This window comes from Watersipora subatra, chromosome 1 (genome assembly GCF_963576615.1).
Source record: "Watersipora subatra chromosome 1, tzWatSuba1.1, whole genome shotgun sequence".
Lineage (NCBI taxonomy): Eukaryota > Metazoa > Bryozoa > Gymnolaemata > Cheilostomatida > Watersiporidae > Watersipora > Watersipora subatra.
The window spans coordinates 76,453,644-76,481,477 of NC_088708.1; the positions used below are offsets into that span (position 1 = coordinate 76,453,644).

The 27,834-nt window shown below is 36.0% G+C and overlaps 2 protein-coding genes across 3 annotated transcripts in view; both read left to right on the forward strand.

Moving 5' to 3' along the window:
• LOC137396735 (putative ferric-chelate reductase 1) overlaps nt 1-13,395 on the forward strand; it is a 35,597-nt gene extending 22,202 nt beyond the window's left edge. Inside the window, exons 8-13 of the mRNA XM_068083048.1 lie at nt 4,651-4,825; nt 6,681-6,958; nt 7,481-7,580; nt 8,160-8,306; nt 12,222-12,277; nt 12,846-13,395. Coding sequence (XP_067939149.1) covers nt 4,651-4,825; nt 6,681-6,958; nt 7,481-7,580; nt 8,160-8,306; nt 12,222-12,277; nt 12,846-12,965 — 876 coding nt within the window. The 3' untranslated portion in view covers nt 12,966-13,395. The remainder of the gene's footprint in view (nt 1-4,650; nt 4,826-6,680; nt 6,959-7,480; nt 7,581-8,159; nt 8,307-12,221; nt 12,278-12,845) is intronic.
• A 3,309-nt stretch (nt 13,396-16,704) lies between these two features.
• The window catches only part of LOC137400912 (WW domain-containing adapter protein with coiled-coil-like), a 29,354-nt gene continuing 18,224 nt past the window's right edge, over nt 16,705-27,834 (forward strand). For both annotated transcript variants that reach the window (XM_068087254.1, XM_068087262.1), the window contains exons 1-5: nt 16,705-16,864; nt 17,559-17,586; nt 17,726-17,879; nt 18,072-18,313; nt 21,441-21,574. In XM_068087254.1, coding sequence (XP_067943355.1) covers nt 16,824-16,864; nt 17,559-17,586; nt 17,726-17,879; nt 18,072-18,313; nt 21,441-21,574 — 599 coding nt within the window. In that variant the 5' untranslated portion in view covers nt 16,705-16,823. The remainder of the gene's footprint in view (nt 16,865-17,558; nt 17,587-17,725; nt 17,880-18,071; nt 18,314-21,440; nt 21,575-27,834) is intronic.

Genomic DNA, 27,834 nt, shown 5'->3' on the forward strand with positions numbered 1-27,834 from the left:
GTTCACTATAATGGCTCCAACTATTCATCTCAAGTAAATAGGCCTACTTGTGTCCACTATAAAGGCTCCAACTATTCATCTCAAGTATATAGACCTACTTGTGTTCACTATAAAAGCTCAACTATTCATCTCAAGTATATAGACCTACTTGTGTTCACTATAATGGCTCCAACTATTCATCTCAAGTATATAGGCCTACTTGTGTCAACTATAAAGGCTCCAACTATTTATCTCAAGTATATAGACCTACTTGTGTCCGCCATAAAGGCTCCAACTATTCATCTCAAGTATATAGGCCTACTTGTGTCAACTATAAAGGCTCCAACTATTTATCTCAAGTATATAGACCTACTTGTGTCCGCTATAAAGGCTCCAACTATTCATCTCAAGTATATAGGCCTACTTGTGTTCACTATAAAAGCTCAACTATTCATCTCAAATATATAGACCTACTTGTGTTCACTATAATGGCTCCAACTATTCATCTCAAGTAAATAGGCCTACTTGTGTCCACTATAAAGGCTCCAACTATTCATCTCAAGTATATAGACCTACTTGTGTTCACTATAAAAGCTCAACTATTCATCTCAAGTATATAGACCTACTTGTGTTCACTATAATGGCTCCAACTATTCATCTCAAGTTTATAGGCCTACTTGTGTCAACTATAAAGGCTCCAACTATTTATCTCAAGTATATAGACCTACTTGTGTCCGCTATAAAGGCTCCAACTATTCATCTCAAGTATATAGACCTACTTGTGTCCGCTATAAAGGCTCCAACTATTCATCTCAAGTATATAGACCTACTTGTGTTCACTATAAAGGCTCCAACTATTTATCTCAAGTATATAGACCTACTTGTGTCCACTATAAAGGCTCCAACTATTCATCTCAAGTATATAGGCCTACTTGTGTTCACTATAAAAGCTCAACTATTCATCTCAAATATATAGACCTACTTGTGTTCACTATAATGGCTCCAACTATTCATCTCAAGTAAATAGGCCTACTTGTGTCCACTATAAAGGCTCCAACTATTCATCTCAAGTATATAGACCTACTTGTGTTCACTATAAAAGCTCAACTATTCATCTCAAGTATATAGACCTACTTGTGTTCACTATAATGGCTCCAACTATTCATCTCAAGTATATAGGCCTACTTGTGTCAACTATAAAGGCTCCAACTATTTATCTCAAGTATATAGGCCTACTTGTGTCAACTATAAAGGCTCCAACTATTCATCTCAAGTATATAGACCTACTTGTGTCCGCCATAAAGGCTCCAACTATTCATCTCAAGTATATAGACCTACTTGTGTTCACTATAAAAGCTCAACTATTCATCTCAAGTATATAGACCTACTTGTGTTCACTATAATGGCTCCAACTATTCATCTCAAGTATATAGGCCTACTTGTGTCCACTATAAAGGCTCCAACTATTCATCTCAAGTATATAGACCTACTTGTGTTCACTATAAAAGCTCAACTATTCATCTCAAGTATATAGACCTACTTGTGTTCACTATAATGGCTCCAACTATTCATCTCAAGTATATAGGCCTACTTGTGTCAACTATAAAGGCTCCAACTATTCATCTCAAGTATATAGACCTACTTGTGTCCGCCATAAAGGCTCCAACTATTCATCTCAATTATATAGACCTACTTGTGTTCACTATAAAAGCTCAACTATTCATCTCAAGTATATAGACCTACTTGTGTTCACTATAATGGCTCCAACTATTCATCTCAAGTATATAGGCCTACTTGTGTCAACTATAAAGGCTCCAACTATTCATCTCAAGTATATAGACCTACTTGTGTCCGCTATAAAGGCTCCAACTATTCATCTCAAGTATATAGGCCTACTTGTGTCAACTATAAAGGCTCCAACTATTCATCTCAAGTATATAGACCTACTTGTGTTCACTATAATGGCTCCAACTATTCATCTCAAGTATATAGGCCTACTTGTGTCAACTATAAAGGCTCCAACTATTTATCTCAAGTATATAGACCTACTTGTGTCCGCCATAAAGGCTCCAACTATTCATCTCAAGTATATAGGCCTACTTGTGTCAACTATAAAGGCTCCAACTATTTATCTCAAGTATATAGACCTACTTGTGTCCGCTATAAAGGCTCCAACTATTCATCTCAAGTATATAGGCCTACTTGTGTTCACTATAAAAGCTCAACTATTCATCTCAAATATATAGACCTACTTGTGTTCACTATAATGGCTCCAACTATTCATCTCAAGTAAATAGGCCTACTTGTGTCCACTATAAAGGCTCCAACTATTCATCTCAAGTATATAGACCTACTTGTGTTCACTATAAAAGCTCAACTATTCATCTCAAGTATATAGACCTACTTGTGTTCACTATAATGGCTCCAACTATTCATCTCAAGTTTATAGGCCTACTTGTGTCAACTATAAAGGCTCCAACTATTTATCTCAAGTATATAGACCTACTTGTGTCCGCCATAAAGGCTCCAACTATTCATCTCAAGTATATAGACCTACTTGTGTCCGCTATAAAGGCTCCAACTATTCATCTCAAGTATATAGACCTACTTGTGTTCACTATAAAGGCTCCAACTATTTATCTCAAGTATATAGACCTACTTGTGTCCACTATAAAGGCTCCAACTATTCATCTCAAGTATATAGGCCTACTTGTGTTCACTATAAAAGCTCAACTATTCATCTCAAATATATAGACCTACTTGTGTTCACTATAATGGCTCCAACTATTCATCTCAAGTATATAAGCCTACTTGTGTCCACTATAAAGGCTCCAACTATTCATCTCAAGTATATAGACCTACTTGTGTTCACTATAAAAGCTCAACTATTCATCTCAAGTATATAGACCTACTTGTGTTCACTATAATGGCTCCAACTATTCATCTCAAGTATATAGGCCTACTTGTGTCAACTATAAAGGCTCCAACTATTTATCTCAAGTATATAGGCCTACTTGTGTCAACTATAAAGGCTCCAACTATTTATCTCAAGTATATAGACCTACTTGTGTCCGCCATAAAGGCTCCAACTATTCATCTCAAGTATATAGACCTACTTGTGTTCACTATAAAAGCTCAACTATTCATCTCAAGTATATAGACCTACTTGTGTTCACTATAATGGCTCCAACTATTCATCTCAAGTATATAAGCCTACTTGTGTCAACTATAAAGGCTCCAACTATTCATCTCAAGTATATAGACCTACTTGTGTCCGCTATAAAGGCTCCAACTATTCATCTCAAGTATATAGGCCTACTTGTGTCCACTATAAAGGCTCCAACTATTCATCTCAAGTATATAGACCTACTTGTGTTCACTATAAAAGCTCAACTATTCATCTCAAGTATATAGACCTACTTGTGTTCACTATAATGGCTCCAACTATTCATCTCAAGTATATAGGCCTACTTGTGTCAACTATAAAGGCTCCAACTATTCATCTCAAGTATATAGACCTACTTGTGTCCGCCATAAAGGCTCCAACTATTCATCTCAATTATATAGACCTACTTGTGTTCACTATAAAAGCTCAACTATTCATCTCAAGTATATAGACCTACTTGTGTTCACTATAATGGCTCCAACTATTCATCTCAAGTATATAGGCCTACTTGTGTCAACTATAAAGGCTCCAACTATTCATCTCAAGTATATAGACCTACTTGTGTCCGCTATAAAGGCTCCAACTATTCATCTCAAGTATATAGGCCTACTTGTGTCAACTATAAAGGCTCCAACTATTCATCTCAAGTATATAGGCCTACTTGTGTTCACTATAAAGACTCCAACTATTCATCTCAAGTATATAGGCCTACTTGTGTTCACTATAAAAGCTCAACTATTCATCTCAAATATGTAGACCTACTTGTGTTCACTATAATGGCTCCAACTATTCATCTCAAGTATATAGGCCTACTTGTGTCAACTATAAAAGCTCAACTATTCATCTCAAGTATATAGACCTACTTGTGTCCGCTATAAAGGCTCCAACTATTCATCTCAAGTAAATAGGCCTACTTGTGTTCACTATAAAAGCTCAACTATTCATCTCAAGTATATAGACCTACTTGTGTTCACTATAATGGCTCCAACTATTCATCTCAAGTATATAGGTCTACTTGTGTCCACTATAAAGGCTCCAACTATTCATCTCAAGTATATAGACCTACTTGTGTTCACTATAATGGCTCCAACTATTCATCTCAAGTATATAGGTCTACTTGTGTCCACTATAAAGGCTCCAACTATTCATCTCAAGTATATAGACCTACTTGTGTTCACTATAAAAGCTCAACTATTCATCTCAAGTATATAGACCTACTTGTGTTCACTATAATGGCTCCAACTATTCATCTCAAGTATATAGGCCTACTTGTGTCAACTATAAAGGCTCCAACTATTCATCTCAAGTATATAGACCTACTTGTGTCAACTATAAAGGCTCCAACTATTCATCTCAAGTATATAGACCTACTTGTGTCCGCCATAAAGGCTCCAACATTTGCCCAGTATCACAATTATTATCGTCATTGCTCTTAAACTATTTCATATACCATAATGAGCCCTTGGTTATCTGCTGCTTCAGTTCATGTCATCTGTATCTTATAGTGGAAAGACCTCGATAAAAAACTCTACATCTTTGTCGCCAGAGGAGGTTACGTTACCCAAACCCTCCTTATTCATGATGCTATCCCAAAAATAATTCCTGATGCTTACCAGATGACGGATGACAATTATCCGAACGTCGGTGGCTCCAAGGTCAACATGTTAATCAAAGCACACGGTATATAAATTACGTATTATTATTTAGTTATATATTTCCTAATTTAGCATATAAGATTGCTCTTCAGAACATGCTGTTACCACCGGACTGAGTTTGTACATTAGAATGCCGAGCATAGAAGAATGCTGTTCATAAAACATATTAAATGGCAGTTAAATATCGAGCTGTTTAAATCAATTGTGTTTTTGTTTTCAAGTACAGTAGATGCTCCTACAACGTAAAAAATCGATTTTGAAAATGTTTACATTATAGGGATTTTATGTTACATGAACAGTAAAGTACATGCAAATAGTCTAATCCATTCTAAGTTTTTCCTGAACTCACCCCTTTGGCAATTAAAAAGGAAAAGGCTACATTTCACGCTTTAATTTAATTACTGTACAGTAACTGAAGTATTATCGGTTTGTATTGACAATTTCTTTTTTTCTAAACCTTTGCTCGGTTTATGTGGTCCTTGATTACGGTAATTTCACAATAAATTAAGCGGGTGCCCACCTTCAATGTCAATCGATGTTTTTCTAGACAACAAGGTCTGTTCTTCAAAAAAAAATTTTATAGGATTAAAGTAAAACAAAAATATATCTCTACTATAATAACAGCGGTTTCTGTCTGTTCGTCCATTCTTTGCCAGGTTTAGAGGTTAGGTAAAAGATAGCTTTTAACCAGACTCCAAATGTGACATTCAGTTTGGTATACTTACACTATAACACCTCTACCAATCAATGCCTTCAAGTACTTATGAATAAGCGGAGCTATATATCCTCTGTGCTCTATTGACACACCTGACTTTATGGCGAACTAGACTGCCAGGGTACTAGTATACAGTACTAGTACTAGTGTATACATAGGGTAGTATATACATACAGGGTACTAGTATACAGTACTAGTACTAGTATATACACAGGGTAGTATGTACATACAGGGTACTAGTATACAATGCACCCCTGCGTTACGGCGTCCCTGTTTTATGGTTTTTTGCTTTATGTTGTAGAAAACCATTTTTTATCCTCCTCCATACGACCTTTGTTTTGCCATGCAACATCAGCAAAAGTGTTTATCGCGATTCAAATTTGGCAGTCGTTGTGCTGAATATGTTGGTATAAAGAATATATCGATATGCTATTCGCCGAAATCTTTCCCACACTACATGAAAGAGCTACGATGCTCGCTTTCTCTCAGTGCAGCATTATTTGTTATAAGATATAGTGAAAACAAAACCGGAAACACGTAATAAAGATTAAGACAATAGCAAAATTTCGTAAAATAGTTACGAAGTTTCGTAAAATACCTACGAAAACTTAGCTTCAAGTATGTGTTTAGTAAGCTAAATTCATTCAAGTTAAATTCAAAGTTTGTGTTATACGTCTGTCTCGAAGGTAAGAACTCCATTGGGTACGTACTGCACCGAATATGCCCAATATATTTGTTTTTACTCTTATGAAAAGCAATGGGAGTATGCGTGGTATCTGCCCCATGGCTTTGTAACTACTGTACTCAGAGGTAGACCTCTAACTTGAGTAGTTTGAGTTAACCAGTAGTAGTATCTCATAGGCGCTGCTTGGATATTAGCCGCATTAACAGAATAGAGACCTGACTTGTTTTATTTTTCTTTGTTACATGGTATGTGTTGGTGAAAATGTTTAACTGCATAAGCTTAAATATTTCTCAAGTTTTAATTTAAAAATAATATGTTCTGAAAGTAGAAAGATAACTGGTTGTATGCTAATGATGTGTGAGACAATATAAGGTGAAGTCTTCAAACTATAACACTGTAGTTAGTTAAGGTTAAGTTACGCCAGTTGTACTTGTACACCCTCACATATAGTACTCAACATTGTGAGTGTCTACATTTCAGCATGCATCATGGTCCTGGCTTGGGTCTTCTGCGCTAGTGCAGGAATCATACTATCTCGCTACTACAAGCCAATGTGGCCGAACACGAAAGCCTGGGGCCAGAAGGTCTGGTTCTCATACCACCGGATTCTGATGTTGGCCGCTATGTTTCTTTGCGTCGCTGGTTTCATTATCATCGTTGTCAATGCCAAAGATTTTCCTGTGCCTAAAGGGACGGGTACATCTGATGATGCTCATCCTATACTAGGTCTCATCGTTGTCATTGGATCTCTGCTAAATGTATGTATGATCTGCCTTGTAGCTATGTGCTATTCATAGTTGCCAACCTTTTACCAAGATAGGCATTGGGAATAGGGAATAGGCATGTGTACATCTGCTGTGAATAGGCGTGTGATTCTAGTGAGTGGAGTTTTTATCATTGGTGCTAACTGGTCTATAATCATTATTGCAGATGATCCATATATCATAAGCTTGTCTCTTGTGCGTGTCATACAATTACATTTCCTTCTACTTTACATCAAACGATAAATATAAGATATTTGATTATTTGTGGCGTGTCAACAATCTAACTGAGGCTTGGGTGCACTTGTAGTCACATGCCAGGCATATGGTTTGAGAGTTATCAGCGGGCTGTCTTGCTGAATGCAGTTGCATCCTTTAGTAAACACTGTTCATATTTCATCCTTATCTCTAGGCTTATCACCCTCCCTCTGTTGATAGCCACGAAATTACTCGCTGAGAAGGCCATCTGCTAATTTATAATTTATGATTTTATAATTGTGGTTGAATTTTCTTTGGCAGCCCATCATAGCTGCCTTTAGATGTGGACCACAAGACAGCAAACGCCCGATATTTAACTGGGCTCACTGGGGCATCGGCACTGCGACCCACATATTTGCGAGTAAGTTTTTATTTTATTTACACTTGACTACTAGTTGTTAGGTTAACTACTATGGTTGTTTCTTAGTCATTCGGGATGGTTGCGCTATCTTCATATTCCTAGCTTTGAATATTTCCTTTAGCTTAATCCTCAGCCGAAATAGGAAATCATATATCATGACAAGTGCGATTGCTTAATGTTGGGATTATCTAGGTCATTGACTGCGTTTCTCTATTGCCATCTTCATCTGTGTTCGCTTTGCCAGTATGTTACCAATTTGTAGTTGTGTCCATAATACTTGGCTGTCGGTTACACCAACAAGCCGCCGTGCCCGACTGGCTATGGTTTGTTGCCATAGGCTTTACTGCATTTCATGTTCTTACCGTCATAATACTTGAGGCGCATGCCCGCTTCTCGAGTCGCATCAGCCAAAAAAAGGACAAGTACAAGGTGGAGGCTTCAACATCTGATGCGCCTCCAGCCTACGGCGAAGTGGCTAAAGGAATTCAGGAGACAGGTAATTCGCTGCGTGTCTAGCCAAACGCACTTCACCTTGCTCATACGCTATCTTATATGATTTTGATTTTTCTGCGGCGCTAGTTGTGGCCATCTTTCTCGGAATGCTGCTCCAGTCATCTGCAGTTCCTGAATGGATCACGTATGTGATGATGGCTTTCTGCCTCTTCCATGTGTGTATTGAGATCATCTTAGAGATCCATCAGTGCAGCATGCATGCTGAGAACAGAGGTTAGTTCACTTGTTTGCTGTTGTACTGGCTTTCTCTAACATGCTCACGCTGGTTAGTGGTAGTCCTCTGCATCCAGGCCTTGGTTTCTCTTTGAACCTGTTTGTTCTTGCTGCTTTCCCTCAATGCCATTCTGTCACGTCTTACTAAACAATAGCTTATGTATAAAATTTACCTAGAAGACATGTAGAAAGGTTTACTAGCTCCTGTTTAGTCATATATAAAAGATGCGGAAAGTTTTACTAGCTCCTGTTTAGTCATATATAAGACATGCGGAATGTTGTACTCGCTTCTGTTTAGTAATATTGAAGACATATGGAAAGTTATATTAGCTTCTGTTTAATTACATAGAAGGCATGTGGAAAGTTATACTGGTATTTATTGTTTCATCTGTTGTCAGTTGTCATTAAGTGTGCTAGTAATTGATCAGCTCCCAATCAGTTACCTGTGAGGGAGCCATTGAGTGTAACTCAATGGCTCTGCCTGTGAGATGCGAGGGAATTCAGAGTTCACTAAGGGAATTCAGGGGTCACTGACCTTGAGCAGAAGTGAGCTGAGCACTGCTCACCTCTACCATTTTGATGGCTCATGGATGCAGCTGATATTGAAACAATATTCCTTGCAAATATTATAGTTTCTATAGGGGTTCATTGGTAGTTTCATAATCCATACATGGGTCCAATAGAACTCTAGGAGCTTAGCTATTGTCCTACGTTAACTAAATAACAGTCTTAGACATCGATTATAAAATACTAACCATTTTTTATTGTCGTAGCTCTAGCTCTCCTGTCTCATAGATTGAAAGCATAGACAAAAGCATAGACATAGACAAAGCGTGTAGATAATTATAGCTTGTGAATCTTATACATTCATCAAAATATGGTTTTGCTTGTCAATACGCAGCTTCATGATAAAATAATGTCTACTAACATGATCAAACAGACAACCTGCGTTGGTGATAATGTGTACTTGTATGTCATGCCATAGGTACTTGTATGTCATGTCATAGGTACTTGTATGTCATGTCATAGGTACTTGTATGTCATAGGTACTTGTATGTCATGTCATAGGTACTTGTATGTCATGTCATAGGTACTTGTATGTCATGTCATAGGTACTTGTATGTCATGTCATAGGTACTTGTATGTCATGTCATAGGTACTTGTATGTCATGACATAGGTACTTGTATGTCATGTCATAGGTACTTGTATGTCATGTCATAGGTACTTGTATGTCATGTCATAGGTACTTGTATGTCATGTCATAGGTACTTGTATGTCATGCCATAGGTACTTGTATGTCATGTCATAGGTACTTGTATGTCATGTCATAGGTACTTGTATGTCATGTCATAGGTATTTGTATGTCATGTCATAGGGGTCAGAGAATTAGTAGGACTGAACAGTACATGAAAAATGACTGCTCATTTCTGGTCCAGCTTGAAAATTTTAATTAACAAGATACTGTTCTCATTTTATGTATTTAAGATATCGTAGTGAATATAGACATTTTAAATCAATTTTATTTCTTTTCTATGCTAGCTATGGCTGTTTTTTATGCTGCGTTTGTCCTTGTCCATACCTCTTTGAACTGCATGTCATAGAGGTCATTCTCTATGCCCCCTATGCCCTGCAACCTCATTTCTGCATCTTGCTTACTGATTATTGTTGGATGGATTGGTTCATTAACGCAATCAAGTTGTATGTCTCATATCATTAAGACAACCTGTTCAAATGTGTCACTCAATGACCTAGCGGATGCTTTAAATGTTTCTGTAACATTTTACTGTTTATGGCATAGCACTGGGTGACTCTGAACCATTGCTTTCTGACATTGGTAACTAACCTCTGTGTAAGATGTTTGTGAAGCTTGTGTAGCGCTTGCTAGTCTGACATGTGTTGTACATAGATGCGATTATAAATATTACATCACTATTGGTGTCACTATCAGAGTAGTTGTCATCCTAGTGGCTATGTCATCTAAGCTTCCTTTCCTGTTAATGTGCTTGTCAATGCTGCTTATATTCAATATGCAATGAAGAAGAAGCTGTAGAAACTCACTCATTGAATGCTGTGGGAGGGTGCTTTTGGATTTTTTGCATATACCCTAGTGAGGTATGCCGGCAAAATATGTGGTTCAAGTGTTTATAGTGTATGTATAGTGGCATGGGCTACACCGCAAGCATTGGTTTAGTTCTACCTATGGGTATTCATAAAATTGAAGTTGTCCTCTACATACCGCTGCTAACGATATGTGACCAAGGCTGTAATTACCCTTTTAATGAGCCTCAAATGAATCCAATAAAACATTTTTATTGTATACAGAAGTTATCTGCTCTCAAGAGACTCTAACTAACTCGGGTACCCTTGTACCCCAATCAAGGCAAAATATATTATAATCTCCTAGAACTGAGAGGCGCATGATTAAAATCAGACACCTCGGGTGTGCTTCCCATCCGTATGGCTCCTATCCGTATACCCCTATCCGTATACCCCTATCCGTGCGCCCCCTATCCATGTGCCCTCTATCCGTGTGTCATCTATATTTGTCCCTTAGGTGTAAGAAGTCTAAAAGCGCCAATATGGCAGAGCTACTTCTCATACAATATGACTGATGCTGGTTGCTCAGCCTACTAAAACTAACAGATGATAGTAATAAATTTTAGTTAATGATTGTTCAAGGTGCTTTTGGATCTCTCACAACTATGGGGTATACATATAGTAATAGCGTAAAGTGTGTGGACACCACTCACCTACTTGTCACGATTTTCGAGGAATTGCAGTGGTCTTTGTAATGATTGCGAACATGATGGAAAGTGTTAATTGAGTTGGCTAGATCTTGTTGACTATTGGTAAGCAAATGCCTTTCCAAGCATCATTGAAAGCTGTTACCCAAGATCTATGTAAACATTTAGATATCTCGCCTTTCCTGCATAACAAACATGACTGGCATTTGCTAAAGATGATTTTATTGAACTCGATTGGTAAATTTATTTAATAGAGAAACTATTGTGGTGATCACATATCATTGAAACTGAAAGCAAATAATTCCAAGGTTGTGGTTACGCCTACACATAAATTTTTGCTTGTCACATACCCCCATCCCATAGACCTATTAACTATACTATACTATTAATTATTATAGTATAGTTAATAGGTCTATGCCCAAATCCAATGAGGGGTCCTGTATGCAGATAATCCAAAACGCCACGATTGCTTATTGATTGCTATTTATCGCATTTGATATTCGTGATACCAGGCATGTTGAACTAACTATGAGTAGAGTACTTGTGATACCAGGTATGTTGAACTAACTATGAGTAGAGTACTAGTGATACCAGGTAGGTTGAACTAACTGTATGAGTAGAGTACTAGTGATACCAGGTATGTTGTACTAACTGTATGAGTAGAGTACTAGCGATACCAGATATGTTGTACTAACTGTATGAGTAGAGTACTAGCGATACCAGGTACGTTGTACTAACTATATGAGTAGAGTACTAGCGATACCAAGTATGTTGTACTAAGTATATGAGTAGAGTACTAGTGATACTAGTTATGTTGAACTAATTGTATGAGTAGAGTACTAGTAATACCAGGTATGTTGTACTAACTGTATGAGTAGAGTACTAGCGATACCAGGTATGTTGTACTAACTATATGAGTAGAGTACTAGTGATACCAGGTATGTTGTACTAACTGTATGAGTAGAGTATTAGTGATACCAGGTATGTTGAACTAACTATATGAGTAGAGTACTAGTGATACCAGGTATGTTGTACTAACTATATGAGTAGAGTACTAGTGATACCAGGTATGTTGTACTAACTATATGAGTAGAGTACTAGCGATACCAGGTATGTTGAACTAACTGTATGAATTAATAGAATGGTAAAGTAATATTTCGTCTGATTTAGCTCGTCAGGACCAGCATACAGCAAATGGCAAGAAAGGAGACGCTCCTCCACACGCTGTAAGTTTTTGTTTTACACAGTTTGTAAGTTTGTGCCTGCCATATCGCCTTTTTTCACTGATGTATTCTCTTCCAGTTTGGTTTAAAATGAAAATTTGTAACGATATCACTCTAAAAGGTTCAAAGACTTTTTTTGTGAAGCAAAGTGCCCTATTTGGAAGATTCCCTCTTTGGATTTGTTTGTATACTTGCGTACGTTTTTAACCCCATTGTTTTTCCAAAGAGTTTAGGAGCACTACAGTCTCTCTTATGTCCTCTCTCCTTCACACTTTGTCTAGGGCCTTTCGCCAATGTACCACACACTGACCTTAACACTCCCTCTTTTATTCTACCCAATTAAAGCTACTGATTTTGATTGCAAGTACTTTCAATTTAGACAGTTTGACTATTTATTTGGTTCAGGGAAAGACAACTATTGAATTGTTCAGTTTTGCTGGATAGGGTAGAGAGCTATGAATTTACACGGTTTGAGTATTTAAGATGGACACAGACATTTGATAACGGTTTGCTCAGCATACAAACTGGCTGAAGAGAATTCACTCTTACATAATATAAATGTTCATTTTAGGGCAGCCGTTTCAAGTGTGCAATCCTTGTTGTCTACATGATCGTGGTGGTTGCCATAACTGTTACACTGATCGTCGTCATCGTTACGGGCAAAAGCGCTGATGAAGGAAACACTGCCTAACTAGCAAACTAAGGTGGCCCTACATGGTTTCATTCTATCATTCCGATATGACAGTTTACTGCTATTTAATTCTTGGTGTCAGCTTTTTTCAAGTTTCTTTCGGCTGCTGCACTATTTAAGGGAGTGTTTTATGTTTGTTCCCTTTTTTGTAATTATATCTTAATTTGTCTTTATCATACTGTAATTGAGATTGGCTAGTATATTTAACCTGTATCAGTATTGAGACAAGCACGTTTCATCCCTGAGTGAGCATATTCTGTACTAGTAAATGACTTCTTAATTGTTTCTTGTGCTGTGGGTTTATTCATAATCCTCTTGATAGTAATTCAAAATATTATACAATATCGAAAACTTGCATGTTTTAATGCTAATTCAATTCAGTCAGTTTTAAAATTTATATCTTGTTCGCAAATACATTTCTTACGAATTACCCATTTTCTTACTAAAATTATGTTTGCTAATGTCTATAGCATTACTCAATCCATTATCAAGTATAGACTTTAGGTTAATCACACAAAACTATGTGGCATCTAGTAAAAGATACCTTTGCCAATTTTCAACATTCTAAATTTACATGTAGCATTCTCTCCACATTCATATCTCCAAATAATTCAGTATGGAGTATTGAATGCTCAAATTGCTGTTCAATTGCTTAACAACAACCAGTCGTCTTATCCGCATTATGCATAAAAGGTATTGCCAATGTTGATGACTGCATTGACAAATCATAGTGCATATATACAGAATTGTGTAGAACAGTAGACTGATACTTTTGCATTGGTTGTAACATCCGTGCATTGGAGGCCAATCAACTGGAAGCTGCACTGGAGTAGGACAACCCATGTTATGAGCAGTGGTTATTGAATGCTGAATGTTGCGTCTATGAATTGGGTTCCACTCGATATTCTTTGAAAAGTGACAAGTAGCTTTTATGGGCAAGTAAGATCAAGATGTTGTACAATTTTATACTGTGCCGTTGAACATGCTGCAGTACTTTCTTGGTTGAAAAACTTTCCTATTATGCATAGTGCATAGTCAACTGGCTCTAAATGATGTCCTGAGTTTCTTGAAGATATGATGATCGGAGCAATACTTGTTTTCTAACAATGATTACGTGAATAATATTTTACCTTAAATTTATTAGTTTGTCAATTACTCTCTGAAGTCAATCTTCCTTATCTACCAGAAGAAACTTTAACACATCCCCTGGGACATCTTCCTCTTTTGAGAACGTTGTAGCTAAGTGTGCACATACACCACTCAACTTATTCTTGTAATCAGTACTTATTTTGCTACTGTTGAGACATATTTCTTCTTGTATGGCCACATTTGTTCCCACTTCCTTCAACATTTTAGGATGCCAAATTCTTTTTTCCACTATAACTAAGTTAATGTTTTAATCATTCTTGTTTCATGGTTTTCCTTAATACTGCCATAAGTTATGCATCAGTTATTGCAACATTTAACTATAAAATATAATTATAGCCAACACTCAAAGACAATTGAGTTTGTCGGGTCCTCTTTAAAAAATTCATTTGTTTATAATTTTTCACTGTTCCTTGGTGTAAATCTATGACATCTAGATTGAGGTTATTCACCTTGTGCTAGTGAAATAAATTCTGCCTATTTTAAACAATAGGCTGAGATTAAAAATGGATCAATAATGGGTAGGTCTATTATAATGTAAACAATGAATTGTCTAGTAAAATTTGATTGGTTGTAGTAGAAAAAACTTAGCAATACATTTTAGCAAAAATTAACCAATAGCAAGCCATGATCTACTATTTGTAATGGTGAATGAACGCTCACTCCTTGCGTATAATTCAGATAAGGCTATTCAACTCTGGCGTTATAGGCTAGAAGCTCTTTTACAAATACCAAATATTGTTCACAAGTATGTTGGATCACTTCCAAAATAAGTTTAAAAATGTACTTTGTTAATCCAACAGACATGATTCTAATTATGAGACCCTGTCCTAAACCTCCAGAAAATCCCGAACTTGATGTCACTTTGACAAGCTGCAATCAGGCTGTGGCACTGTAAAGCCACCTATGGGAAAGTATGGTTTTGGTACAACTGGCAGATCCTGGCAAGTCTATTTTCGAACAGAAATGTATGGAGGCAACAGATACGGAGGCACAACCTGTCATTGACCATGATGGATAGCTAACTAGTAATTACTAGGAAGAAGAGTAGTTTGGATCAGCCAATCAGCCATCTACTTGATGAGTAATTCTAAACATTTCACACTCCCCTCGCACAAAACCACAAGAAGAATTAAAAAGTGATACTCTGGCTGATTAAAAAGTGATACAAACTGGAACCTGTTATATGATACAAATTATACTGCCGATAACCATAGAAAACAGCTAAACAAATTGTATCATTGATATTCTTTAAAACTATATTCAACTACCCCTATTAGTAAATCTCACCCTGCCATTGTGTGTTTGTGTCTGTGTGTCTGTCTGTTAGTCTGTGTAGACGCTATGTGTTTTCATATCTTTTGACCAATTTCACCAGAACTTCGCTAGTACAAACCAAGTTGTCAAAACTCCAACTGGTTCTTGAGAACCAGCCTTTTAAACACTCGACTGCGGGCAATCCTTGAGAAAGAAAAAAGTTCTCAGGTATTGAGTGGCTTGCTGCTAGCAGTAAATAATATTCACCAATTCTTTATGGAAAAACTTGAAGTTTTTAGATTGCTGGTACATGCACAGCCATTCCATAAGCATTCAAATGGCAGCTAATGTGTTACATAAATTCTATCTCTAAATGGGTAAAAAAAAGTCGATTCACTGATATGTAAATGTGAAAATTTTTTACTGCTAAGAATGTGCATCATCCAACTTTACTTTAGTTAGACAGAGAGAAGCACTACGTATAAACAGCGTGTTTGGTCTATTCTTAGTTGAAACGCAGAATAAACAAAAAAATAGTTCAAAACATTATTGGGCCTTATGTATATATTGCCCATGCGCAAACCAAGGTATGTTTAGCTTTTGTTTTGTTGTTTCCAAAATGACAAGTAGTCTACATCCAATAAAAGTTTGTAATACATTACTTTAGGACACAATTCACTACAATGAAGTTGTCAATTTAAGCACTTGATTTCTTCACAAAACTTTATACGCTCTACAATTCTTAACTGTGCTCCAGCACAGTGATATTATCAGACACATCGTTAAAACTAGCATTAGTAGCTGTGCATAAGTGTAGGTAGCTGATCTACATTTCCATATATTGCATTGATATGACACTTGCTAACATAGTTGCTTGTCAACATTAGTAATGACGCTAGTGCAAGCATACTGCTTTAACTAGAGCTACTAAATAACCTAACTGCACATGGTGTACTTATTTTGTGACAGTGAACATGTCAAGTAAATGCTATGAGGTTTGTAAAATTCTCATTGTATTAGTCAGTAAAGGGGGCAATTCGAAAGAACTAATATAGGTAAGCGAAGTTGTGTTCTCAGCGATGACTATTTCCAAAGTAGGCGGTTTCTAAGTCCGGCAACTAACAATAATACGATTCCGCTATATGAAATATTTTTTTACCAAAACGAGAAACTAAATTTTAATTTTAATAAAAAATATTGAAATTTTTTTAAAAACATGAGCAATCTCAAAAAATAAAAAAAATTTGATTTAGGAGATTTGCATTAACCATGATACAAATCGATATGAACTCATCGCTAGTAGTTCGTCGGCGTACGTATTTTGCAAACTGTCATGGCCGATTGATGCAGATTCCTTAAAAACAAAACCCAAATTGAAATACATTCCTAGTAAAAAATAGGCTGCGAGGCTGGTTTTTGTAATTCGCTTCAGCGGATCAATGATAGACCGTACACATGGTAATGCATGCAAGAAAACTTTCACGGATTGATGATGGGTAATATTTAGACTTATGTCATATGCTTTCACAGTTAACAGGAAATTATGAAGATACGTATGGCTATCTTTTGTGTTTGCTGCATATAATTTGTACTCATGATCGCATGCTTGATTTGCCTTTTTTAAATGTTTTTCGTGGCCAGTCGATTTACACCTATACAGACCATGCATGTGATTGTTAAATATTCTTTTAAATTGCTTCACGTACTTTATTGCATACTGTTCAGACGAACGATCGGAACGCCGTCCGACGGTAGGGAACAATGTGTTGAAAACAAACCTTTATTACGACATCGCAACGATTAGGCAGGCCAATAAAGCTATGTTATGCCAACTTGACGACATTGACTGATAACATCCACAATTCTATTATCTATATTATATTCCTCTGAGCTATTTCAGCAAGTTTTGTAATAACTAATTCTATCATTGCACAGATTTTGGTAAATGAATGAAAATGTTAAACTGCAAAAGTTAATATGTAAAAATATTGTTACTCTTCGGCAAAAAATGTAGATCTGCTTGGAGGTTGTTACAGTTTGCCGCCTCATCAGAATGACTACCATTAGCGCTTTAGAATAAAATATATATTTAAGACAACTATAATAGTGCTAATGAGTCGAAATTCCTTATTTAGCTAATGCGGTTCATTGTTTAATTTCTATATTTTATATTCTGTTTTATTTTTGTAGATATTATGACTGCCATGACTATCATGAGGTAAGTTCCACGTTATCAAATAAACAAAAAGATTTCTAGTGATGAGTAAGAACTTTTTGTAGCTAACGCTGTTATACATACTAAATTTTAATTTAGTAATGTATCACTAAATGAGCGTCATCCTTGCATTTTCATTTAGCTGAAGAATACAAATGGTGAAAGAAAGATTCCCCGTGACAGAAGAATTAGGGATGAACATGGTATGATCAGTGATCGACATGGAAGTCCCACATTTCGCCACAAACATATTCAAAATGACAGGCGAAAGTTAGAGAGAGACCGGCATGAAAAATGTAAGTGGGATATATTGCTAATGGAGGAGTCTTCGATTCACTGTTACTGTGTGTGTTTTTGTTCAATAATAGCAGAAACTTCAACACAACAGACTCATAATGCGCTTGCATTACCTTTACAATTCTTGATTGCCATGATTGATATTTTGCATATTTAGTTAAAAAAAATTACTAGCCAAATAATGTTTATAGACACACATGAAAGTGAACATAGAGCAAAGGAAGACTTAAGATTTGGTGATAACTATATGAACTCCGCGGATGGATTGTCAATCAATCGTATCGAGGATTATAAATCAGTGGATACCTCAGCTGAATCTGGTGTTGCTACGCACCTAAAAGACAAAGACTCTTTACAAAAATCTGAGGATTATAAGAAGAGCTCGTCTTCAACAAAGTCATATACAGGTTCTAGCAAGGACCCTCGCACAGAGGTGTGTTTTTTTAATTATGAGCTTCATTTTAGTGTTGCTAGTGATCGAATTAGATGTGTGATATGCACACAGTTGGCTCTGCAGTTGCAAATGGTTGAGAGACTAGAAGGATAAGTTTACCATAAACTATCTAGTGAAGTTAAAGCAGGTTGAATTTAAATCATTCTTGCATTCTTGTGGTTTCCTAAAAGAGCTCAACCTCTTGACCAACGTTTGATCTTGAGTCTTGCATTCATCCCGATTAATTCAACAAGAAAACTTTGTGTAAAAGTTTTTTGTAACTCAATCTCTTTTTTCATCTTAATTAATATTGAAAATAGAAGACAAATGACTAGTTTTTTGCAGCTTTTGTGAAATTTTTAGTGTAGTTTTTTTATGAAAGCTTCTATAATGAAAGTTATATAGAACTTTTCAAGATAGTCATTGGAAAGTGTCCAAGTGTCGATGGTATTTCTCCGGTTCTGAGATAATGTGCATTAGCAGCTATTTCTATTTCTAATTGTAAAAGTAATAATATTATTAGACTTGCTCCATTGGTTTGCAAAATGTTTTTAACAATCGTACAAATTTATGAGTGCTTTTATAGTTATTTCTAAGTTGAACTATTATAGATCCTGTTGAACCATGCTCAGGTAAAACATGTTAAACAAGTTTTAAAAGCATTCTGTCAAATCATCATATTTCCGGTCATTTGAAGCATCAGTTTCCTTGAAACTGGTTAAAGTGTACAAGCTCAGAAAATAACTATCGTCTTGACCAGTTATTTGATATATGGTAAAATAATTGTGCGCTGTAGTTCTGAACTGTTGACCAATGAATTGATGGCACCCTAGCTTTACATATAGAGTGATTGCGGATAAGCTGAGAGCTGAATTTTGCAGTTATCTTCTTTCCTAAAGCTAAACCATTGCGGAGACTTATAAGTTTACTGCTTTTACTTGCATCTCTTTCCATCATATCTTATAATATCACTCTTTCAAAAAGTTTGTAACTTTCTAAAAAAATATTTCTGCGTGGTGTAGGTGGAGCTTTTCGTTCCAGGTCAAATCATGTGCTAGTTCCGTTTAGCATCATCGGTACATTCGTCACTGTACCACTGAAGTTTTTTAGACATACCGCTAGCACAAACATTTCATCAGTAAAAATTAAGTGTGATTGGTTGAAACATTAAGAAACTTGGACCTGCATTTGACAAGCAGGTCAAATGCAGGTCATGACCAGTATGCATGCCATTTAAATTTTAGCCAGTTATATGACGACTACTATTTCAAATGACCCGGAGCTTTGTAATTTTACATAAAAAAGACTCCTGTACAGTATTGTGTTAATAGATTGTGTGTAGTGTAGATGCAATGCTGACAATCACATTATTAATATTTCAGTTTGTGAACCAACTAGATCAAATGAAACAATAGATGTTACATGTAGTGTTTTCGTTAGTAATGAAATAGTGTCACATCGAAAGTCATGTTGCCAATGATCTATTGCTAAATAAAATTTAATTTAAACATTTTAAATCAGTTCATTAAAGTTGAATATGAATGAGTATTCTGAAACACTTGAAAGCTGTGTCCAAGGTATTAAAAACCAAAGCTAAATAGTGGAGTCGTCATGTCATTGAAGGTTTTTTAGGTTTACTCAAGATGTTGTCAAGAAACCCACTTGGGTTTTTGCCAGTTTTTTTTACCTGGCTCTCAAAATTAGACTCTAGATTTTCTGTAATGCCCTACAAGCATGGAAAGGGAAAGTGTAACTACTGTATTTTGGAAATAGCCAGCTACGAAATTAAGTTTTACAATAATCCGAATACTTGATGCGCATAATTGATGAGTAAATACAAGCTCTGATCTGATGAGAATGAATCGAGAAAACAACTCTTAAAGTATAAATAGTGCTGTAATTCTTACTATGTTACTAGCTTGCTGTTATATAGTCTTAGCCTTTTTATGACTCTATTGGATTAATTAAAAGAGATATAATTCTGTTATGAATACAAATAAAATTTTCAACTCATTTCTTTGTACTTCCAAATCCTGATATATTTTTTTAACTTTTGCGAATATTGCATAAATTTTTTTTGATTTAAAATTGGACAAACTAACGCTTTTTATTAATCCGTGATTTTATTACCATGTTCTCAATATTATTCTTCTCGGAAACATTTTTGAAGTTTATCACAATCATCTTTTAGGACGTTGTTTGCATAATTATGAAGTTGTGATACTCAAGGTTAGTTGACCAAACAGGGCTAGAGGCTTGCTCACAGTAGGCGTGTTTAAACAGTCTTGTTGACAATGCTTCCCAAATTGCGATGAAAAGTCAATTGTATTATCATTAAAATATTGCTCGCAAGTCTGTACTGTTGGAGAGTAAATATATAGGATACTTGTAATACCTGAGTCTCTACTGTTTGAGAGTAAATATATAGGAGACTTGTAATACCTGAGTCTGTACTGTTTGAGAGTAAATATATAGAAGACTTGTAATACCTGAGTCTGTACTGTTTGAGAGTAAATATATAGGAGACTTGTAATACCTGAGTCTGTACTGTTTGAGAGTAAATATATAGGAGACTTGTAATACCTGAGTCTGTACTGTTTGAGAGTAAATATATAGGAGACTTGTAATACCTGAGTCTGTACTGTTTGAGAGTAAATATATAGGAGACTTGTAATACCTGAGTCTGTACTGTTTGAGAGTAAATATATAGGAGACTTGTAATACCTGAGTCTGTACTGTTTGAGAGTGAATATATAGGAGACTTGTAATACCTGAGTCTCTACTGTTGGAGAGTAAATATATAGAAGACTTACATCTTTCAGTCAAGACTTCATTTTGCAGTTACATCTTTCAGATGTGGTATAATAAAATATTGGCGAATCCTTACTTATAATTGCAATTGTTCATGATTTGTGTTATTTCTACTATTGACAATCAGGTTAGATAGTAGCTGTGCAAGGGCTATCATGAATGAATGTGTGTCTATGCACATATACTTTGTATGTAAGGATTTATCCTCCACCAACTTCGTGTATGTTTGGTTGCCTTTTAAAAAAAGCAAGATATTCATCATTATAGAGTTAAAATTCATGCTTATGTATTGCAGTTTTCTTTTGTTTACCTGTAGGCTCAAAAGACAGCTTTACGAGTTTTCGGTGATTGGTCAGAACATGTTAGCTCTTCTGGCAAAAGGTATTTCTACAATTGTAAGACAGAAGTGTCGCAGTGGGTGAGGCCAAAAGAATGGAAAATTGACGATTTGTGAGTAGTTTTTAATATTGTGTAGTAGCTATCCCTACTGTTAGCTTATGCCCGCAAGCGTGCTCTGTGTGTTTGCCTCTCTTTACTCTCTTTACTCTCTCGTGTCTCTTAAATACCTATTAAAATTTGTTAATAAAGCGTAGGTTTATAGCTAATTTTTTCTATCTTTGATTTTGGTTAGTAGCCCTTTTTATACACATAACAGAACATTATCGAATGTTGTCACTTTCAACAAAAACTGGACTTCATTGCAATTCGTGGTAGTTGAATGCCAGGAATTAATGCCCAGTTCACATAGTCGTTAAGCAGTGCCTAATTAGGTACTGACATATGTGTAAACAAGGATGTTTCATCATGTTACATCATGTTACTACAGTTAAAATTACACATTACACGTGGGTGCACTAAATATTCAAAGCACTTTTACCTTAGCGTGCTATTCTCTTGAAATGATCTACAGACTGTGGTCTATAGTTTTAAACATGCTTTTTAACCCTCTGGGGCCCCTTGTTGCACTGGTGCAACATAATTTTCAAAACTAGATAGAGCAACTACAAATGCTTTATAGCCAAATATTATTCTCAAGTGGCTTCTTACATATCTTTATGCAACTCTAAACCCAAAATTGAATGGATGTCATGCTCGTGATGTCATCACATAACTCTAGAACATTCCATGGAATTGAGAATTGACCACACATGAGGAAAGCAACTTTTTAGGCAAAGATTTATAGCTCTTTGAGGTAAGTTGGAATAACTCATTTTCTGTTTTTTGGTAATATGTTGACCATATTTTTACACACATTAAACGTTTCGAAGAAGTAAATTTTTTTCTTCTATCTATATGAGCTCAAAATTTCTTGTGCAGGAGTGCAACATTGGGCTCTACATAGCTAAGCTGCAAGCCAAGGGATTAGTATCAGACGTTCCAATAGATCATTGTTAGGGCTAATGCTCTTCATTCTTGTTGCTGTGCATAATATTTAGTGTGTAAAGATGGTAGTAGAGGTACACTGACTACCATTGAAGTAATATTATCAGGTTACCTTCACTGCTACTAGTACTACTGCTATTAGTTATTTACTACCAAAGCAAATTGGTATTTCCGAATGGTACAAAATTGTGCAATTATTTCACTTGATATAGCATGATAGTGAGGTGTGTAGGCTTTCTTTTGGGCGATTTTAGGTATTAGATGAATAGTATTTTAAAATATTCTGTTTTAGTTTGTAGATACAAAATGCATTCAAAGCCTTCCACTTCAAACAGCAACAGCAATTGCCTTCGAATGAGAAACGGAGTTGATGGAACAAATTTGCTAGACAAGCTCTGGAAAATGTGACGAAGGATAGGTGCCATATGGAATGAATGTCTATAAATGGAACCCGACAATGCATAAAGAGTAAGCCACATCAATGGCGCTTCAAGATCTAGCATCGAGCAGGAGTCAGTGGCATTTTGCATGACTGAAGTATACCAAGGTGGTGATGGTAAGCAGATGGAGTTGGGCTAAGAAGCTGATGTTGTGCTCAAGCTAACATCTACTCTACCAAAGAACTGGAGGTACAAAATTGTCGGAGGCAACTTGTTTATTGCTATTCCCTTCATCTCTGAGCTAAATAAAACTGGGATGTTCTATACAGATACTGTTCGAACCAACAGGGTTCAAGAATGCCTGCTCCATAATGCAAAGTCTTCAAACGAGATAGTAAAGGATCTTATGACAGCTATGTAAAGGAGGTCAATGATGTGGTTGCTGTCAAATAGTGTGACAACAAAGTTATCACCATTCTCTCCTCATTGACTGGTGTACAGCCCTTTGCTCAAGCCAAACGGTGGGACAAGTCGTCAAAAGAGCATTGTTTCTATAACATGGCTGCCGTTATACAACCACATAAAAATATGGGAAGCAGTGATTTGTAAGATTTATTTTTAGCAGAGTATCGTTTTGCCATGAAGAGCCGGTGATGATATCTCTACCTGTAACGACATTTGTAATGGTAGCCGAAATCAACACTTGGAATATCTACAGAAGTGATAGTCGCCTTCTCAAGCTACCATAAATAAAGTACTAAATAGAAAAGAATTCCAAGCTGAAGTTGCCGTCAGTCTCATCCATGTGAATGGTGCTTCCAAACAAGGACGACCAGCTGCAGCAGGTGATGCTAGTCTATGCCTTACACCGGCTAAAAAATTGGAAGAGGTCCGTGCAATGTTCACTATGACAATTTTGCTCATTGGCCAATAAAGGCTCCAAAGCAAAGTCACGGCAAGCTGTTCAAGAAAATCACGACTACAAAATGTGAAATAGTCTCTGCTTTCTTGATGAAGGAAATTATTTTCGTACCTATCACTGCAAGCGAATGGAGAGCTATAGTTACTTTGGAACAGTTGATATTGCTCCAGGATTTAGTCCATTTGTACCAAACAGTGATATAAACTTATATGCTTGTGTTATATATATATATATATATATTTATGTATAAATATGTGTGTGCATATATGTATGCATATATACAATATATACATATATATATATATGTATGCGTATATGTATGTATATATATACAATTTATATATACTGAATGTATATATATTCAGTATATGTACTATATATATGTATGTATCTGTATACATGTATATGTATATAAGTACATTTACTATTTATTTATTCAAATAAAGTTATTTTACTGGCTCAAATACTTCATAACACTATCGTCTAACGCGTAATGTATATAGGTAGCATTAAAGCCCAATGTTGCGTGAGTGCAACATTTAATATCTCAGGTCAGGGTCGTTGTAGAAAATAAAAAAATTAGAAAAACACTCATACATATATCTGGAAACTATCCAGAAAGTTTGAAAATTTTTAGAGCAAAGCTTCTGTGTATGGGCCTCACAGGGTTAATGGACTGTCTAATTATATGTGTAGAATTTGATGACATCACCGTTTGCGCCATGATATTTTAACATCATCAAGATTCCAAAGTTTAACAAAAATAACCAAGTTGTTAGTACACCATGTCTGCAAAGATGCATGGAATGGGCTCGAATTCTGGAATATTATAGTTGTTGTCAGAACATAAATTATGTTATATAAGGCGCTTCTACATTTCTTTTCAAAAAATCAAATTTTCGCACTTTTTTTCTGGCCCATCGGCTACTAGAATATCAATGACAAACTCTTGTGTAAATCTGTGACTTCTTGAAGTTACCCCAATTGGTTAATACCACAACTTTTCAAGTCTAGGTTTAATCCTATAGCCACAATTTAAAAAAAAATTTTGTTTAGATAGACGGGTAATGCAACACATTCACACGGTTAATGCAACACATTCACACGGGTAATGCAGCACATTCACACGGGTAATGCAGCACATTCACACGGGTAATACAGCACATTCACACGGGTAATGCAACACATTCACACGGGTAATGCAGCACATTCACACGGGTAATGCAGCACATTCACACGGGTAATGCAGCACATTCACACGGGTAATGCAGCACATTCACACGGGTAATACAGCATATTCACACGGGTAATGCAGCACATTCACACGGGTAATGCAGCACATTCACACGGGTAATGCAGCACATTCACACGGGTAATGCAGCACATTCACACGGGTAATACAGCACATTCACACGGGTAATGCAGCACATTCACACGGGTAATGCAGCACATTCACACGGGTAATGCAGCACATTCACACGGGTAATGCAGCACATTCACACACCATGCTTTTAAGATAGCATTTCAAAATTTACCAGGAGTGACATGTAGAATCCATTATCATAATTATAATAATTATTTAACATGATGGTGTTTCAGATTTTCAAATTACGAAGTTTTTTCATCAGATGGCTTCCCAAAAGTTTGTGTATTTTTAATGAATTTATTATCCTTTATGATCACAAAAATCTCATGTTTTTTTCTGCTTGTTGTACCTTATTTTCCTGGTAGGAGTTGATAAAATTTTATCTAGCACTTACATTATTATGAGAGAGTTCCAAGGCTTGTGTTTTAGTTTTATTCTCAGGCCTTGGAGGCATCTCAGTTTCTTTTAATAAACATAGCATGCTGTATAGCAAACTATTTATTATTTTTAATAGCATTGTTTTTGATTGTCTTTAATAATGGTACACATATATATATATACATTTTGTATATGTATATCTTATTATACATGTATTACTGTTACCTCAGGAGTGAGGTTTAGGCATGCACCCTCCCACTAGACTTTCATGAAACAGCGCCGTCATAACGACGTATTCTCATTTATACACATTATATGCATACATATACCCTACAGGATGAATTTATTCGTGGAGTTATATTTCGCGAAAATTGCTATTTCATGCATATTCGTGGATTAATTTATTCGCAGCTAAAAACTGTCACTCTCTATGAAGAGTTAACTCTATTGCGTCTTGCAATAGAGTTAATCCTACGCATGCGCACATTGCGTGTTTCCGTGTGCGCATACACCGAAACGCGGTATACACCACAGCTTGCAACTACGAGTCGATCATGCTAAGCTATAAACATTTTGCTGTGCTCAGAGGTTTTCACGAATATTCATCGATTTGGAGGCCTTTGATGAACCAACGATTTGTGGTAAGTAATGAGTTTTTTCAAAACCATTTACTAAATTAGTTGAATTTTACTTTGGTTCTTCGGTAAAACGCAATATTTATTTTTTCCATCCCTACCGCTTCGTTTTTTGTTTTAGTGTGAGATTTTTCATCATACACGGAGGCACCATGACTACGAGGATGGTAGATGTCATTTTTAGAAGATCACCAATCATTCAGGGAGGTCTTGAAATTAGGTAGAAGTGACTGCAGCTGCTAACGAGAAGAATATATCTGTTTTAAAAAAGGAACAAAAATGCCTTTACGAGCACAAATTTTTGGCCAACCGGCAGAACTTTGCAATAGTAAGCCACAAGGAGAGTTCTGATGATAACTTCTCTACCAGTCATGCAGTAGCGATAGAATCGCCTTTAACATCTACCCAAGACAGTGACAGTGATATAGAGCTGCTATTACCAAAATAACTAGTCAGAGAGCACCATTACACGCTAGTATTCACTTATCAAGAGTACTAGTTTAATTTTATTGTTAGACAACCGCCATATGGACTAAACTGTTTATATTTACTCCATTCATTGTTTGTAAAATTTTATTTGTATTTGAAATATTTTATTTGTACACTCAAGTTTATCAGAAATTATAATATATCTATACACGAAATAAAATATATAATATAATCGTGTTTGTTGCAGCGATATCAAGGAGTTGTTGTCGATGAAGGGGTCTAGGTTGACTGAATTGGACTAGGTTGTTTCATTCTCAATGTGCAGTAAACACAAAAAAGAAAACATATTAATAAGTGCAAAAACGTGCTGTGGTGCAGAAGTGCAAAAACGATAGCTGAAGTTTTTAATGAAAGCGATCAGTTTTTAAACAAAAGAATTAACTAATGCAGTTAATTATGGAAAAACGTATCTGCAGTGCCAATCAAATACATACCATAATGTCCAGATCAGAATCATGATCGTCCTCAACTTGGGTATTAGAGATTGATGGAGTTGATTTCAATGTAAAAAGACTAGGAGAGATTTTTTTGCGATGACGAAGCCATGCCGAATAACTTGTGAAAACCTTGAATAATTTTGTAAAGTTTGATGCAATGGCAATAAAACTCAAAGCACCGACGATGATTTTAAAGGAGTTTTGGAACTCGGCTACGTTTAGTACTTCTGCCTAGCGGCTATTTTTGCGATGACGCCATTCTGCATATCTTGTGACAACCTTGAATAATTTTGTACAGAAATGTGATGCATTGGCAATGGTGTTAGCTCAAAGCCCAGGCAATGATTTTAAAAATGTTTTAGAACTCAATTACGTTTAGTACTTATGCCTAGCGGTTAGTTTTTAATTTGATGCAGTAGTTATTCTCCCTTGTGATTAAAAATAGAACTAATTATTCACAGAATTTAATAATTCACGGAATTGACTGTTCGCAAAATCGCGAATTTTTATAACCAATGAATATTTTCATCCTGTAGGGTACATATAGGGTTTATCATATATGCTTATAATGAGTGGGTCGGTTGTTTGGCTCACAGAAGGACCATTATTAGTATTAGTAAACCATCCAACCACAATTGCTCTTGTACTACATCTCATACCCACATAGACACAATAAATCCTATATGCTGTTGTTGTTGCACACTTTGGCCATCTGCTTAT